General features: G+C 43.6%; 1 protein-coding gene across 1 annotated transcript in view; it reads right to left on the bottom strand.

Moving 5' to 3' along the window:
- Window positions 1–17562, bottom strand: part of TMEFF1 (transmembrane protein with EGF like and two follistatin like domains 1) — a 43631-nt gene that overhangs the window by 4617 nt on the left and 21452 nt on the right. The window contains exons 5-9 of the mRNA XM_007670561.2: window positions 14848–14944; window positions 12445–12593; window positions 9178–9243; window positions 3666–3789; window positions 28–186 (exon numbers count right to left, since the gene is read on the bottom strand). Coding sequence (XP_007668751.2) covers window positions 28–186; window positions 3666–3789; window positions 9178–9243; window positions 12445–12593; window positions 14848–14944 — 595 coding nt within the window. The remainder of the gene's footprint in view (window positions 1–27; window positions 187–3665; window positions 3790–9177; window positions 9244–12444; window positions 12594–14847; window positions 14945–17562) is intronic.

Raw genomic sequence — 17562 nt, 5'->3', positions numbered from 1 at the left:
ACATCTCCATGCTAAATTACCACCTACCTTGTTATGCACATGATAATTGCAACTATAATGGCAATCTGTACAGCTCCAATAATTGCTGCAATAAGGACATGTGTAAGCTTTTGTCTACTTGGGACCACGTAGAGAATACTAAAGTCTGTTTTTTCACAGTGCTGTCCAGTATATCCAGATTCACACCTGAAAAAAGAAGATCATATATTCCATAAAATACAAAATCCCCAAATTACTGGTAAATAGTATCAGAACACACTTTTCCATTTTATCAGAAGACTGAGATTAGGTCTACTGAATCATGAAGGGCTGGATGGGGAAAATAAAGAATTGTATCTCATCAAATCCCATTGAAGCCTGAGGGTGACAAATTCTAGACAAACCAAAGGGAACACTTCTTTCACAGAAGGTGATAATCCTAAGGAATCTGTTACCATAGGAATTAGTGGAAGCAGAAAATATCAATTGATTCAAGAGGATTTATGGACAACAGGTTCCAAAGAGGAGATTGAAGGCAAAGGGGAAAAGATATGGGTGTTAGAAAAAAGAAAATCTAGGTAGAATTCTAAATCTGAGGGTGAATGTTAATAAGTGAAACCATCTCACTGATTCTCCAGACAAAATACTGAGTTAGTCCAGTAAGACTTTTTACATTGTTCTTATTCAAACAATTCTCTTCTCCATCTTGCCTCTATCTGAAAATTATTTCAGAGTCTGTCTCCTCTACTAGTCTGTAAGCTCCTTGAAGATAAGGATCACTGTAAACCTCATGACAGGGACTATGTCCAATCTGATTATTTTGCATCTACTCCAGCAGTGCTTGGCACACAGTAAAGTGCTTAACAAGCATAATAATATTAATAATAATACTCTCCCAGATGCTTCATACAGTGCTCAGACACAAGTACTCCATAAATATGGTTGGTGGATGCAAACATTACAGAATCACAACAGAAATGGAGTCAATCTCAGATAAGAAGGATAAAATCTGAAAGCATTATCTGGAATTAGTGATCTCAGAAATTTTTCTAATCCCAGTTGTAAATGAATGAAATTGTGTGAAAAGACTATGCATGATAATACCACTTCAGCACAAGAAAATACGGTCTTGAGATTATTTAATTTGTCTATTTAACTGAAACTCATATTAAGGGAATGAGCTGAATCTATTTTTTTTCTCTGTGTTTACAGGAAGGTAGCCTAATGCAAACTGGACAAGCTATAGTTGAAATTGTGGTATCCTGTGCCCTCTGGAAAATAATTTGAAGAGCTGAAATTGATGGGCATTCAATGAAAAAGAATGAACACAACAAAATAGTAATAATAATAATAATGGTATTGTGTATGAAGTAGGATATGGAAATTAAGTTTGGGATAAAATTTAAGTTACACAGAAGAAACAGAAAAGAAAAAAGCATTTGCAAACTACCAAGAAACACAAACCCAGTAAGACATAAACAGACCTTCAGAGCCAACAAGAAAAGAGCCAACACACTGCTTTCAGATGCATGGAAGTCATAACTGGCTAGAATGGGAAGGCCCAGCCACGGCCCAAAGCAGGTCATGGGTTGGCCCTGCTCTCCACTCCAGACCCCAAGTCCTCCAGGCCTCACCTTTCAGAGTTCAGGGCAGACTCCCACCCCAAAGCCATGGGAAAAATGACAGTGACTCATGTCTGCGTTAGAGCACCAGTCTCCTAGCTTCTGCACCTGGGGCTAGGATTCCTTCTTTCTAAAGCGCTTTGGATGCTACAGGTGGAAAGGGAAAGGCACTCTTATGTAAGCCCTTGGATTTATACAAAACGGCCAATGTCTTCTCTCTTGCCCTCCAGTGAAGAAAATCGCAAGGATTTGGCTCAATTCATCATTGGTTACCGCTCCTTCCAAAACCTGCTTTTCCTCTCCCCAGTCTCATCTCTTTTAACTTCTCAGGAAAAAGAATGGCAGGGACAGGAAAGGTGAGGAAGGAGGGAAGGTGGGGAGAGGGAAGGCAGCAACAGGCAGCCTGCCCGGGAACCTTTGCCAGGCAGGACAGAGGGACCCCGACCCCCACAGAAAGCCAAGGACCTGGTGCCCTACCTCAGGGGCTCTTGGGAGATAAGGAGAGGGGGAAGGTGTAGAGAGGTCCTGAAGGATTCTGGGACCCAGAATGAGGCCGCTCTAACAGGGGGGCCTCTCCCCAGTCCCCCCAGGGAAGGAGTGTCCACCTCTATGATCAGGTTGAGGGAGGGGAATCGCCATCTACCCAGGATGTGCTTGACTATTTTCCAGTCGGCTCTGGCCCTTGCTCCCCAATACCCCTCTTCTCCTCCAGCCCCCAGAAGCTGCTGAGCTGGGAGGGAGGGAAGCAGAAGGAGGAACGTTTTCTAGCCCCCGTTTCTGCCCCTTGATGCTGCTTCCAGGGGAATGTTTTTCTGCATTAATGCCAGGAGGAGAGGCTGAGCAGGGAGGGGGGCGGTTGGGCGTCCATTACCAGTTAATGAGAAGAATAGGGGGAAAGGAGAGAGAAGAAATGGGGGTGGGGGGAGAGAAGAGAAAGGAGAGGAGAGAGAAATGTACTTACATCAGTTTGTTTTCTTCTCCTCCTCCTCTATCGTCACTTAACTCGACTGCTCCCATGGTAAGTGACGGTGGCACCCGACACAGGTACTGAACTTGCCCCCTTGCCCTCGCACTTCCCTGCCCAACATTAAGCACCCCTACACTTGTTATCCAGCGCACGTCACCCGGGCTGCTTGTGGCCCCTGAGCATTGGGGGTGAGTGGTCTCTTTCCCTGAACAATGAAACTGACCCACCTTGATGCTGGTGTTGCAGGCAGCAGGTGAGGAGGTGGCTGCCACTTGAGGAGGGTGGTGGGGGAATGGAGGACAAGAGCAGCTTTAGTTCACCTGGCTGCCCATTGAGGCAGATGACATTGCCCACTATCTTGGTCCCCCTCACCCTCTTTCTGCGCAGTGTGGGGCAGGGTGGCCTATTATCTGCCCAGCTTTTTATTGTGCAGGCTAAGCTAATGGTGTCAACCTTGTGGTGCTGAGTCCTTGGGTGAGTGTCTACTCCAGAGCCATGCTGGATTCCAAGAAGAGCCACATGTAGCTGGTAAGCCAGAGGCTTCAGAACTCTGTTCTAGAAAGCATTCGTGAGCTATGGGGACCAGAAAGTTGTTCCAGCACCTGGGCCCTCAATAGTTCGTTCTTTTTCTACTGAAAAACCACTGCTGGACCAGGTTCAGATACTCCCTACAGTACTTGCCTTTAGGGCTTTTGGAGGCCAGGAGGACTCCCCTGCTTGTCAGGCTTTTCTCCCAACCCCAATCATTCCAGAGGCTGTCAGAACTCTAAGTGCAGCCCCCGAGTGATCATACAACTTGGACAATGCCCCCACCAAAAATGAGGCCCAGGATCCCCCCACTGGCCCCTCTTGGGCCTACTTTCAGTCTGTCACTGACACAGCCCAACCTGGGCACCATGTTCCCAGGGTTCTGCAGAAGCAGCCATGTAGGACCTGGTGCCAGGAGGGACCAGGTTGGGTTGAGTCATGGAATTGTTGTCTGGGCAAGGCTTCCAGTGTGACCTGCAGATGATCTATCCTCACAAATTTCCTGAGGAGTTTGCAAGAACAAAAGATTACTGGGAGTAACTGCTCTACCTGTCCACTTGCTGACTTACCGACAGGAAGCCTTTTGAGTGGAATAAATGAATTCACATTTTCCATGAATGCAGTAACTATTGAAGGTTTCAGGGCAAGGTATGTGGTTGCCATTATAAATGTCTTCTCTTTGATCACTGGCATCTTAAAAGAACCAAACAAATACATTTTCTAAGTATTTAAAGGATAATTTAAACCACATCATTGCTAAACAGAAATCGTACACCCTTTCAAGAATTAACAAGGCAGTTGAATGACTTCATATTCAAGCCATTTCTCACTTACAGGGGAAGGGAGACAGGGCCATAAGTGGAAACTGAGGGACAGTACTGCACCTAATATGATCACGGTGAAATAGTAAGCGCTTAAGAAATACCACAAAAAAAGACACGTGTGTGTTTGGGAGGGGGGTGGGTGGCAGGGGGAAATGTATCAATACTATACCTGCCACAGGACTGGTGGACAATCGACCCCAATCTGGCTGTGCTTGCCGGTGGCTTTTGGAAGGAATAAGGGGGACAAGACCCTAGTACTGAGCTTGGCAGGGAGTAAATTCTCAAAAAATACCATTGACTGAATGACTGGGAGACGGTGGTGGCTCAAGTGGCTGGGAGCTGCTGCAGTCGAGTTGGGAAGCAGCGAGGGGGAAGGGAGGAGGAGGCAGGGAGAAAGGGGTGGGAGGGGGTGAGCGAGGATTGCCTCTCCCCACACAGAGACCTGAAACCCAACTTATCCACTTCGGCCAGAGTCTTGGAAGGGAGAAGACACAAAAGAAACTGGACAGAAAGGGCAGAAATCTTGGGTAAGTTGCCTCTATTCTGTGCTGACTTTGCCCAAGATGCTGGACAAAGCAGAGAAGTCAGGCTTCCAGTCAGGTTTCCAGGCTTCCATCTCTGCTACCTCCCTCCCAACATCTCAGCCAAACCAAAGAAGTTGGGATTCTGTTTGTGTTTAGGAAATGATAAGGTGGTGGACAAAGGGGAACAGGGGGCAGGGAGGGAACTGAATTCCTTGTAACAAAGCTTGTTGTGGACAGGGAACGTGTTTCCCAGCTCTGAAATACTGTACTCTCCCAAGTGCTTAGTACAGTGCTCTGTGCACAGTAAGCACTCAATAAATATGATTGATTGGCCATAATGCCAAATGGGGCTTTTTGATCCTTGGCTCTCCCAGCAATTAGTGCATGATGTATTGCCGGATTTTATGTACTGAGGTTCTTCGGAACCAGCAGTACACTTGTACTGACGAATACAACATGTCATTATCATGAGCTACTCTCAACTGAAAAATCAATCAAGAGACAATGAATGCTTTTTCCCAGGTTACCAAGCTAAAGTTCTGGCAAAGCACTCTATCAATAAAGGACCAAATGGAATGTGAAGAAAAACTTTCAAGATGCTGACTTATTCTAACCCCACTCCTGGGAAACTGTTCAAGGAAAATAAAAGCTGTTAAATAGCAGCTCTGGAATGAGGTGAGATGAAGTATTGGATGCTCCAGGTCTTCAAGCTGAAAAGAAGAAACTAGAAAGGATTATTGTGGAAAGGAAAACTTTCAAATTCGACTCTCTCTTCCTTTTTGTAAACCCAGTCCCCACCGCCTTCTCTCATGACCTTCATCATCTGCCTCAGTACACCTTAGTGACCCCTTTTACAATTACCTTCTTGATTCCAAATCCACAGGTCTTACTTCATTTTTTCTGTAGCCTTTGACCCTGATGGCCTTGATTCCTTCCTGACAGCCTAAGGAGCTATAGTTTGGGTCTTCATTCTGACAGCTCCTTCGCCTCTCCTATGTCCTCAGCAGACCTGAGACTGCTTTGCCCAAGTCCTTCCTTGTTGGACCTGTCCATATAGGGAAATTCATTTGCTAGCCTGACCTATCTCAGTCAGTAGCAACATGGAGTTGGCATCCAGATGGCTCTTATCCTGTGAACTCTCTTTCTCTGACCAGCTCCCCTCTGTGGGATTTTTACAGTTAGATGTCCTGCTCCCAATTCATATTCAACAGAGCAATGGCAGAATCCTTCATTTTCCCAACTAAACCTCCTCACCACCTAATTTTCCCCTTATTGTCAGTAGCATCACCCCCTTCCTTCCATTCAAACTGATACTTCTCTCTGCTTCACCCCTTTGTGTATTCAAGGGCCGATCGTGCAGCTTCTTCCCTGCAGAGGATCCCTCAGACCGGTACCACCCTCCCCAACCTCACTGGCCAAGTCCCTCTTTTCCAGGACCACGATAACCTTCCTTTCAAGAGATCCCCAGGCTCTAGTCTCTCCTCCTGATAATCTTTCCTGCAGGGGGCTGGTGACTAGCAGTTTGCATGTTGAAAATTAGTGGGGATTTAACTGGGAAACATGAGATTTCCTTTTGTAAACTGAGATAGTGGGAACTGGCTTCTTTAAATGCCTTACAGGACTAGTTCCAAAGATCCTAATCATAGCAAATTTAAGTTCTTCTTGGCAAATGGATGCATTGTCCCAAATGACTAGTTGTTAGCACAAAATAATAGTAATAATAATAACGGTACTTGTTAAGCATTTACTATGTGCCAAGAACTGTTCTAAGTGCTGAGGTAGATACAAGTTAATCAGGTTGGACACAGTCCCTGTCCTGGATTGGGCTCACACGTTTAATTCCCATTTTTTACAGATGAGGTAACTGAGGCACAGAGAAGTTAAGTGACTTGTTCAAAGTCACAAAGCAGGCAAATGGTGGAGCCGGAATTAGAACCCATGACCTTCTAATTCCCAGGCCCGGGCTTTATCCACTACACCAGGCTGCTTCTCCAGTACTCTGCCTCTATGCCTCTCTGTAGTGGATATCAGTAGATTCATCTTCAAAAGGGAAAGGCTCAGAAGTTTGGGGAATGATGTGACCGGTGCATTCTGAATCAAGTGATTGCTCAATGAATGCTGACTGACTGACCGGCTGGGCCTTGCTGGCAGCATAGCTACCGTTTGCATACTTGGGAGTTGATTTGTTTGAAGCATACCATGGACTTCAACTTTGTCCATAGGGACCGGTTGATGATGATAATAATAATAATAATGATAATAATGGTATTTGTGAAGTATTTAGTATGTGCTAAGCATTGTACTAAGCACTGGATTCAAGGCAATATAAATCAGGCTGAGGTTTGTCTGGGGAGTCAATGTTCAACGTAGAATATGACTGATGTCCACGCAATCTGCTTCTTGTCTCCTATTATTCTGATCGGTGTTTTCAAAGGCAACTCTCAGATAGGTCCCAGAAAAACAAATTAGACTTGTATAGGCTAAGCACAATACGAAGGGGACATTGCGCAGTAATTTTTATTTTGTTTTTTACACCTGAAATTGCCCCCATTGGATTACAGGCAGACAAACATCAAATCTGCTGCTGAAAATTTACTCACAGATACTATTCCATCTCTTCCCCTGAAGCCCTGAAACCAGCCATTATAAAAGCAAATGGTTCCAATCAATCAATCATTGGTATTTATTGAGCGCTTCCTAAGTGCAGAGCACTGTACTAAGTACTTGGGAGAGTACACTACAAAAGAATTAACAGACACGTTCCCTGCCCATAATGAGTTCCAGTTTCAAGTTCTTTCCCCAAAGCATTTCCTCTACATCTATGGTAGGAAAAACAATCTTTCTTCTGCACAAACGATTTCTCAATAAAAGAAACAGAAAGAACTGAAAGCCCTGGAAAAAGAAGGAGGAACCATCAAGTTAAAGACTGAAGGAAAACTCTCAGGAAAGAAACAAAGTTCAGTGAACTGATTCCAACTAAAGAGATGGAAAAGACTTCACATGCAGCCAAGTGGGGCAAAGGTGTTGGCATGGTGGCATGGGAAACATTAAGGAAACAGAAACAACATTATTGAAGATCCTAAAATATCTGAACTCATTTTCAATCCGATCTTTCAATTAAATTTGAGGGTATGTGTAGAACATAAAACACCATTCAAATAAGCAGAGACACCAGTCCAATAATCATAGATAAAGACTGATAAACCTCAGTATCTCAGTGTCTTTCCCCCGCATCCCTGGGGGATAGAGCAGCACTGCCACCGGCTGCTACATATCCAAAATCCCAGGGGTCAATCCTGGGGCTCCTCCATTTAGCCCTGCCCAGCACTCTCAGGCTAAGAGTCCTCTGCGCCTCCCATAAATCCCTTGAAAGGATTAAACCCAGTCGGTAGTTTCAGTATCTCCCGAGATGGGCAGGTCAAAAAAAATATCTAGCTAAGTTTGGGTCAGGCTCAAACTGGAGTGGCTGCCCTTCATTTTCTAGGGGCAATGGGGAGATGTCACTGTCTGTCATCTCGAAGGGCTTTAGTACCTCTGAGGCACTAAAACAGCCCCAGTGCAGAAACACACTGCACAAGACAGGTAATTCCTCCTTGGGAGTGCAGCCTGGGTCCCCTCCAACTCCACAGACCTGGGCCTCATTCAGGCTGTGCCATTAAGTTTTCAACCCATGAAATATCCCCGCTCCCTGCCCTTACAGCCTTTTTTCCCCTCTATTCGTCCATTTTCACCTGTTTTCTGTCTCTAGCTTTACTGCTGAAACTACTCAACTTCCCAACCTCTCCCAACTTTCTCAACCTCTCTTCAGCCCTCCTTGATCCCTCCATCTAGAGTGGAGCCCCCCTCAGTCTCTCCACAGCTCCCTAATTGGTACTCTCTCATTGTGTGCAATCTCTTATAACAGGAGTTTCATCTTCCTTTCCTCCTCAGCCTAATCTTCCTTTCCTACTCTCTTTCCATTCCCTGGTTCCTTCTGTCTGTTGGCCCCAAAAGGGCAGGACAGTTTTAAAGGATAAAATGAAGATAGGATGCAAAAACAGAATGAGCAGTTGTAAAATGGGGTTAGTAAGTGGAATGGGAGGGAGATCAATCAATCAATCAATTGATCAACTGTATTTGTACAATCAATCATTTGGTATTTATTGGGCACTTACTGTGTGCAGAACACTGTACTAAGCACTTGGGAGAGCACAACACAACAGAGTTGGTTGATCCCAGCCCTGCTCACAAGGAGCTTACAGTCTAAGGGACTTTCGCAAAGTCACACAGCAGGCAAGTGATGGATCTGGGATTACAACCAAGGTCCTTAAACTACAGACACATGTTCTTTCTACTAGCCCATACTGCTTCTACACTGTGCCTCAGTTTCTTCATCTGTAAAATGGGATTAAACACTACTCCCTTGTACTCAGAATGTGAACTCCAAGTGGGAAGGGGACTGTGTCTGCCCTGATTAAATTGTATCTAACCCAGTGCTAAGAACAGTTCTTAACACATAGTAAGCGCTTAACGAATACCAAGATAATAATTATTATTATTACTACCAGGTCACACTGCTTCTACAGTTAAATATTTAACCAATATGCAGGCTGCTGGTATGTCCGTGGGTGTCACTTGTGATACCAGCCCAAACTAGCTAGTAACGGTGAAGAAAACAAACCAAGCTAAAGACGGCACAGATAGGGCACTATAGTTGGGGAGATAGTCACAATCTGAAATACACTGTATAATACCTTTCACATCCGGTCGAAACTGTACTCCATCATCTTTCTTCCCCAGCAAACTAGAATCATCCGTGTCTGTATAAGAAATTTTAAACAGACAAGTTTTCTCAATCATTCATTAAAGGGTGAAAATATTGAAGGGATTAAATATAATTTTAATCAATATAAATCTTCCTTCCTTAGTACCTGTCTCATCAACTAATTACCGATGTGAATGAATGGATGAACAAAATTCCCTGTGTCTCTACCTACCTTCTAAATCTTTACTTAAAATGAGTAGGGAAGAGTGAAAAGGCTTTTCACTCTTCCCTACTTTACTTAAAAGTAGGGAAGAGTGAAAAGGCTGGGTTAAATGAGGAAACACTACCTCCATTTCTGTCACTGATTGATTCTGCTAGGTGCCCATTCACTTACCAGTCAAATCAAATCTGAACTCTTTGGGGTTACTTTCACCTTCAAGTTTTCCACTACTCTATAGCGCCGATATCAATCAATCAATCGTATCTATTGAGCCCTTACTGTGTGCAGAGCACTGTACTAAGCACTTGGAAGAGTACAATAAAACAGCATTGGTAGACACTTTAATTACACTTCCTACTTTAAATTAATGCAGTCGTCCTTGCTACTCTACATACATCAACCACCTACTCTACAAGCCACCACCTTGCTTCCCAAACCCCAATCCATTGTCATTTTTGAATTTTGATCCATCTCAAGAGCCCCAAAAAGACCCAGAAGGAACTGACATCACTTCACCGCAGTCTCATGCCTTTCTCCTCAGAGCGTGGTTCCAATCTGGAGTCAGGTTTGTATCATGTCAATCTGCCTAATTTATTCTGATCTATGCTAGGGAGATCCTAATCTGGGTACACCCAATGTACTCTCTGTACCTCCATTTCATCTACCTCGTCACTAATCCCTTGCCCACATGCTCCTTCTGGCCTGGAACTCCCTCCCCCTGTATGTCTGCCAGTCTGCCACTCTCCCTACCTTCAGAACCCTCTAAGCTTACATCTCTTCCAAGAGGCCTTCCCAGACTAAACCCTTATTTCCCCTACCCACCCTCCCCTCTGAGTTGCCTAGGCACTTAGCCATGTGCCCCTTAAGCACTTTGATACCTATCCCAGCCCCACAGCACTAATGTACCTTATACTCTCCTATTTCCCTTATCTGTTATATATTTTAAAATCTGTCTCCCCATACAGATCGGTAAGGCCCTTGTGGGAAGGGATCGAGTCTGCCAACTCTGTTGTATTGTACTTTCCCAAACGCTTAGTACAGTGCTCTGCACACGGTAAGTACTCAATAAATGCCACTGATTGATCAATTGGCTAAATACAGTGCAGAGCATTCCAACTGTGAAAGAAATGGGGAGAGAACAGTCCTTCCCAGCTGGTAGAACACATCCTAACTTGGGACAGGAGAGGTGTCTGTTTCTCGTGACTCCATTCTCCCCGATCAGGGTAGCTGAGTGGGCGATCTAGAGCATAACTGAAACTAGGATAGAGCTGGGATGGGCATTATACTTCCACAGGAAAACCCCAGCAGGGTACTTAAGTGAACAGTGTGTAAGCCCAGAATGAATTAACAAGAGACAAGACGGCACACCTACAGCAAAGAAAGCCTAAGGAAGCAATCTGGGCTGAGCCATGGAGGGAGGGAAATCAGACAAACCCTAGTCTGGAGTTAGGGGAGGGAAGTACAGTGGAGTTCCGGGACTGCTGAGAATGCTGTCACCTGATTTGGAGATCAGTAAGATGGTGACTGAGCTGTATCTCACTTAGCAAAATGGTCTCAGAAAGGTAGAGCCGGAAGGGAAGCCAGCCCCAGTGAGGACTGGTGGCTGATGACATTCCAAGGTATGTCAGAAATCAGCAAGCTTTAGCTCTGACAAATTGCTAGGGACACCTATGCCCCCTCACACATTGGCCTGAAATTATATGCCTTTCAGAAATGGGAGAACTAATCTCGCTAATTTATTACATTAGAATACATTCTTAAATTTTATCCAAAAACCATAAACATCATATCCACAAATAAACTTCAGAGTATAAAAAAGCAAAGGTACAAAGAAACAGAATTTTTATTGGTGGTTAAGGTGTACACCAAGATAGAGTGGGGCTCCATGCCTTGAAAATGTGGCTGTGTCGTGAATGACTGAATCACAGGGTATTTTTTTCCCATAGTTTTAGATGTTATCAATTGGAAATTATTCCAGAGTCTCTGGAAGATGAATATCAAATTTCTCTGTCCCTATATACTGCTACATTAAACAACAGTGAACTTTTGTTTAGTCTTTGCTAAAATCATTCAAAGCATAGCATCACTGGAGCAACTAAATGAGGAGCTGTGTAGTATGACTGAGTCTTTGCAGAAGACTGCCAAGGTAGAACCTTGTCTTAATGACTGTGGTGGTGGTTTTTTAACCTTAGTGAAGAATGTTTCCAAGTTAGGTTGAACAATAACCTTCTGTAATCGTCAGGTCACCTCCCGCTGAACACCTCCGCCCACCTTTGAACTACTCTTTCCATCAGGTTCTTTTTCAATTTTTTACATAAATCCATCTACTCTCATGAAAAATAATTATAGACTTCTTAATCCACAAATATTTTCTGATGATGAAGAGACCATAACTTCATCTGCTCAAAGGTCTCGTCTATTCCTCGATAATCTGACAAAAACTGTGGGCAGAGATTCCTCCAAGATTCAGTTACTATTGTTGGCTTTTTTTAGTGGTATTTGTTAAGTGCTTACTATGTGCCAGGCACAGTATTAAGCGCTGGGGTACATACAAGATAATCAGGTTGGACACAGTCCGAGTCCCACATGGGGCTCACAGTCTCAATCCCCATTTTACAGATGAGGTAACTGAGGCACAGAGAAGTTAACTGACTTGCCCAAAGTCACAGAGCAAGCAGCTGGCGGAGCTAGGATTAGAACCCGGGTCCTCTGACTCTGAGGCCCGTGTTCTTTCCACTAGGCCACGCTGCTTCTCGATCCAGGTGGGGAAGAGGCAGGGAGGGATTTACTCACCTGTAGCGCTTGGCCAAAAGGTCAGGGTTCTCTGGCTTTTGCATGGGGTAAGGCATCAAGCAATATTGGCTGTATCCCTAGTATGGTTCCATCGTGGGGTGGTTCGACCTGGGGCAAGGTATCAAACAACAGTGGTGGTATCCCTGGGTTGAATGCATCACGGAATGGCTGTAACCTGGGGTCTGCCTGTACTAAGAAAATGTCCCTATAAACGTGTCCATAGAAAAATAGAACAAAGCCTACCTGTGCAATGTCCAAGATATCTTATATCAATCTGTTCTTGTCTCAGACATGAAGCTTCTCGAACAAAGCACGGATTGTTATAGGAACTCCCATCAGAAGCACAGACAGGATTAAAACTGTATCCGCTGCAGTCTATATTACAGACACACCTGTTAAAAAAAGATATCCATTATGTAATCCTCAGAACATGGAAAATTCCACGAACTATTAATAAAGCAATGTACTGGAAAAAATTATTTTACCTTTTGGTTAAACTAGATTACCACTTCCTACCTACTAGTAGTATCTACATTTTGAATCTTGGATTTCCAAGCCAGAATTTGAACGTTGAAGATTTTAGGTCACAATGTTCTTGGAAAGGATTTTATTGATGACTTTGTTTCATTTCAGGCAATTTAAACTAATGTTCTCTTTTGAAAATATTCTCAAAGTTTATGATCCCGTAAAATAATTAAGAGAGTCATGGGTGAAATCATATCCTAATGGCATATAATTTACTCATCCATTTATTCTCAGAGCAATTTTAAGTTAGATCTTTATTTTGGTTCCCCTTCAAAGGTCATTTTCTGATTATTCTCTTTACTATTTCTTCTCTCCTCACTATCACTGATCCATTAAGAAGCACAGAGAAGAGTGGTCAGAGAGACCTAGAGCTGGGGGAAGATGATGAGGTTACCAGGCAAGGATCCCAGAAGTCTTAAACCACACAAGTTTGGAGAAGCCTAAGTTTCAACAAACAAAATACAGACAGAGCACAGCATAGGTCCACCCCATTAACAAGTCCAGGCTGGCCCCAAGTCTGGCCAAGTTTCAAGAATCCCAAAGAGACTGGTCAGGTTTATATTGTCCCCATGACAGGCCCAAGGGCTCTTTATTCCTAAACCAACTAGATTCCACAAACACCCAAAGCCCTGGAGGAAGGGTGCAGGACTCACCCTCTTCCCCAGGATTTCAGGGTGTTGTCAGAAGTGCAGCAGGCTAATTCCCATCAAAATCCTTCTTGGTGAGCATATCAGCCCTATTCTCTACTTAGATTGGCAAGCCCATCCAATGGAAAGGAGTTTCAAATAAACCAAACCAGACTGAACATACTGAAAGTAATCTTAGGAAATATAAATTTAATAAACTACTGTCCAGCACCGGAGATTACTACTACTCAGTTAATTCCTCCACACCTGTTTTGCTTCATGAAAATGGGAGTTTGGTGGCTTGAATAAAAGGCCAATGCAAATTCCAGACTTTCCATTAAAGGCTTTCCACAATCTCATAGAAAGCTAAGCCAGAGGTGTCGTTTTGCCACTAAGGCCTAGTTTTAGGAGTCTGGTCACCACAATTTGGGATAAATATAATGGAGCTGGAGAAGGCTCTGAGCAAACAATTAATATAATTAGAGGGATGGAGAATATGAGGGCAGACAGAAAATATGAGAACTCTTCCATCTGGGAAGCCTTCTGGACATTTCCTGTTGGTAATACATGGGCCACAACTTCATTCTCTCTCCTTACCCCCACCTTCCCCAAGTCTAACAGGCCCCGACTGGAAAGAGAAGAGGAAGTAAAGGAGTGAAAGCCATAGTGCTGGGAAGTAGAGGGGCATCTTTCCTTCTTACAGCTCAGCTCTGAGACTTCTTCTTCCCCCATCTGTGACCTTCTTCTGTATTTGTTGTCTACGGCACCCACAGGAAGAAAACCAGCTATTTGCTGGAGAGAAAGGATCTGGGGGCAGGTCTGCTTCCAGGGAAGAAGGGACAGAAACGAACTATAGGGTATGTCTGAAATTGCATCAGTTGCATGAGTTCTAGGTTCAACAAGGACTACTAGGAGCTGACTGAATCTTGGGCTACTTGAAGAAGACAGGGAAGAAGAAAATGAGGGGAAAGATAAGGAGAATACAATAGGAAGAGAACAGCAAAACAGGGTTAGGCCTCCTCTCATTTAAAACTAGTGAATTTCTCTTGAGATTTTAATATAATCTGCTCTTTTCAGTCCAAAACAAATAGCAATGATTGCAAAATTCCACACAGAATTTTCCATTTTTGAAGCCAAAAAGCCAAACCCCTACTGACTGCATTTGGCTCTAGGCCTATTTTGACTAAAGATGATCTTGTGAAGAAAATTTCCTTAAAACCCACTTTCCAGTGCAAATATTTAATTTTTTAAAGTTTCATTATCACTCTCATTAATAACTAGACAATCAAATTTATTGGAAGCCAAAATACAGCAAACTGCTCAAAAGGAAACTGAAAATCTAGGAAATGTTAGGAAGCTAGAAATAATCAAGGTGGATGGATTACCTGGAATATTTTTCCTTTTTATATGAAAATAACCTGACAAAATGTTAGCAAATATTAATTATGTGTTGTATTCAAAATATGATTTTTTTCCCTCCTTTCATTCAACTTACCCAACATTTTCAGCATCTTCATCACACTCAGCTTTATATTTGCAAACTCCACACTTGGAGAGTTTTCTGTGAACTTCTGTTCCTGATCCATCTTCTTCTGTTTGAAAAAACACATTATTTAATAAAAAAAATCATTCTTTCATTTAACATTATTCATTTTCCTATAAATGTCAGCTTGTTTTTTCTGTCCAGCAAACTCTAGTCACCAATAAAATTCACAAAAGAAATGTTTGCATTCATATGAGCTCTCTGAAACTTATACACTTGGTGATCATATTACAGATAGTGATAAGATTAAAACGTGTGTAAAGGGTCAGTACTGGATCTAACCATTACATGAATAGCAGTAGGAAATGTAGATAAAGACTGTGTTCCACTTAGGCATAAACATTAAATTATAAGCTCTTTGGTGGCAGGCACCTTTGACTTCTACTTTTAATGTATGCTCCCAAGCACCTGGCCCAAGGTTCTATGCACAACAGAAAATCAATCAATACCAATGGTGGTGGTGATGATGATGATGATGATGATGATGTAGTTTTGCCACAGTTGTCTGAATGTACTTTTAAGAGATTTGTTTTTGCCGCCTGGACTAACTCACCCAACAAAGCTTTTTTTCAGTTAATTGCCAACCTCCCACATGCGTTTTTAATTTACAAAAGTAATCATTTCCAACATGAAACAATACAATTGATTTGAGCGTTCCCACTTATTCCTAAACCATTACTGCCTGAAACCAAATCAACTTCAATTGTAGGTGAATCCAAATTGTAGCTAAATACACAGCTGTGAATTTGCAGCATGTGTATGTGGCGAGCCTTTTTGTGTGGGGAATGTTCTAGAAGGGTAGAGTATGCTAAGGTTCATTGACTTTATATAGGGTCAGAGAATGCTATTTACCACAACAATGTCAGCACTGGTACCAGCTTGGAATTCAAAGGTGAGCCTGTCACATGGGATGTTCTGCTCTTCCCTTACAGTCCTCTAGACTGAAGCTCATTTGTGGGCAGGGATCTTGTCTACCAACTCTGGGTATTGTACTCTCCCAAGTGCTTAATACAGTACTCTGCACACAGTAAGTGCTCAATAAATGCCATTGATTGACTGATTCCCTGATCCCACTCCAGTCCCAGCCTGCAGCCCAGGCTGGAGCAAGAGGATTGATAAGTGGCAAAGATTGGCAAATGGAGGAGATGAGAAACTTACTTTTGCCACTTCTTTTATTTTCCCGTTGCTATATGAGGTCAGATACCATGGGGCATTTCTGGGACCTTAATGCCCGCAGCTATTTACCACCAAGTGTGGGCTATTACACCCAACACTGCCCCAGTAGTTAGTTACCACCATCCTCTGATTCTCAGATGTGGCTCTCCCAAAAAAGGTCCAGGAAGCATCGGGGTTCAGCTAGCCAGTCTAGCTCCCTAAGAGCTGGTTGCTGGAGGTTTGGAGGAATGCCAAAAGCCCCACTTCTTCCTGTGATAATCTCTCAGGATCTGTGGGTTCCATGCACAAAGAATTCAAAAGCCCCCCATTTAGTTATGAATCAAAATCCAGTACTTACCTATGTAAGCATTTCAACACACTGTAGTTGGACAGCAGTCTTTTAAATAAGATCCAGGAATAATCACCTTTCCCTTATCTGATACCTGCTTCTTACAACCTAGGGTTAACCACATCCCTGAAAACCACTGCCATACTTTCCTCAGCATCCAATTCTTCCCTGGTCATTCACCTCCTGCCCCCTGGCCCCCACCCCCCACAGCCTCTCTGGTGAACCACAGCTTCAGATGCTCTCTCCCAGCAAACGTCTAGGATGGAGATCTTTCTCCACATCCTTTCCCTTTGGATGCACAAAAGAGTGCACCTCTAAGACGACTCTGGGGTTTCTTGCTTAGCTCTTTAGGCCTCTCCTCCTTGCCCAAATCCTCTCCTGTAACTGGCTGTGCTTTAGCTGATTTCATCAGACTGGTGATCAACATCCCATACAAAAGAGTTTTCCCTCTGGGAAGTGTCCCAAAGAGGAGTCAGTTTCTCCATTCTAGAAATTTTGGGCTTTTTCCCCCTTATCCTATCTTGGACTATCATGTGGTTCAAGTAAATTGGGTAAGACATTGATTGACTTTAACTTTTTTCTCCTTACCTTCCCATTTCCCACAGCTGAGAATAAACAGCCAAGCTTCTCCCTTTCCACATATCTGTTCTTGCTTCACTCACTACCAGACATACAACCTGATACATTACTCTCAACTGACAGATAAGTTGATTCAGGGCCATCTTATTCTCTGGGCTAATTGGGTTGCTGCCCCAGACCCAGCCCTCTCAGTAACCCACTAGTAAAAACAAGGAGGGAGGGAGCTGCACCCTTTGTCCATGAGGGGCCCATTTCAACCATCTAGACCAGATCCCTTTGTGGCCTCAGACTAGTCCTGCATAGTTGTTCACCTTGCTAAATGTCCAAGACTTGCACTCTGCCTCTGCACCCACCCTGCATCTACCTCCAAAAGGGCACAGTGCCTCTTTTTCTAGGCCTGGCGCACTCTCTCTCTCTCTCATATACAGACACACACACAAAGACACACACACACACACACACATACACAGAGGATGGGGTCTGTGCGGATGACAACAGAAAAGAGGTCAATTCTCAGTGATGCAGCCAGTTCAAAGCCACTGGGGCCTGCAGTCTAGGGGGACCCACTGAGAAGAAATCTCCCC

The sequence above is a fragment of the Ornithorhynchus anatinus genome, chromosome X2 (genome assembly GCF_004115215.2).
Source record: "Ornithorhynchus anatinus isolate Pmale09 chromosome X2, mOrnAna1.pri.v4, whole genome shotgun sequence".
Taxonomy (NCBI): Eukaryota; Metazoa; Chordata; class Mammalia; order Monotremata; family Ornithorhynchidae; genus Ornithorhynchus; species Ornithorhynchus anatinus.
Note: the sequence above shows the minus strand (reverse complement) of the source record. Positions and strands in the feature narration are given on the sequence as shown.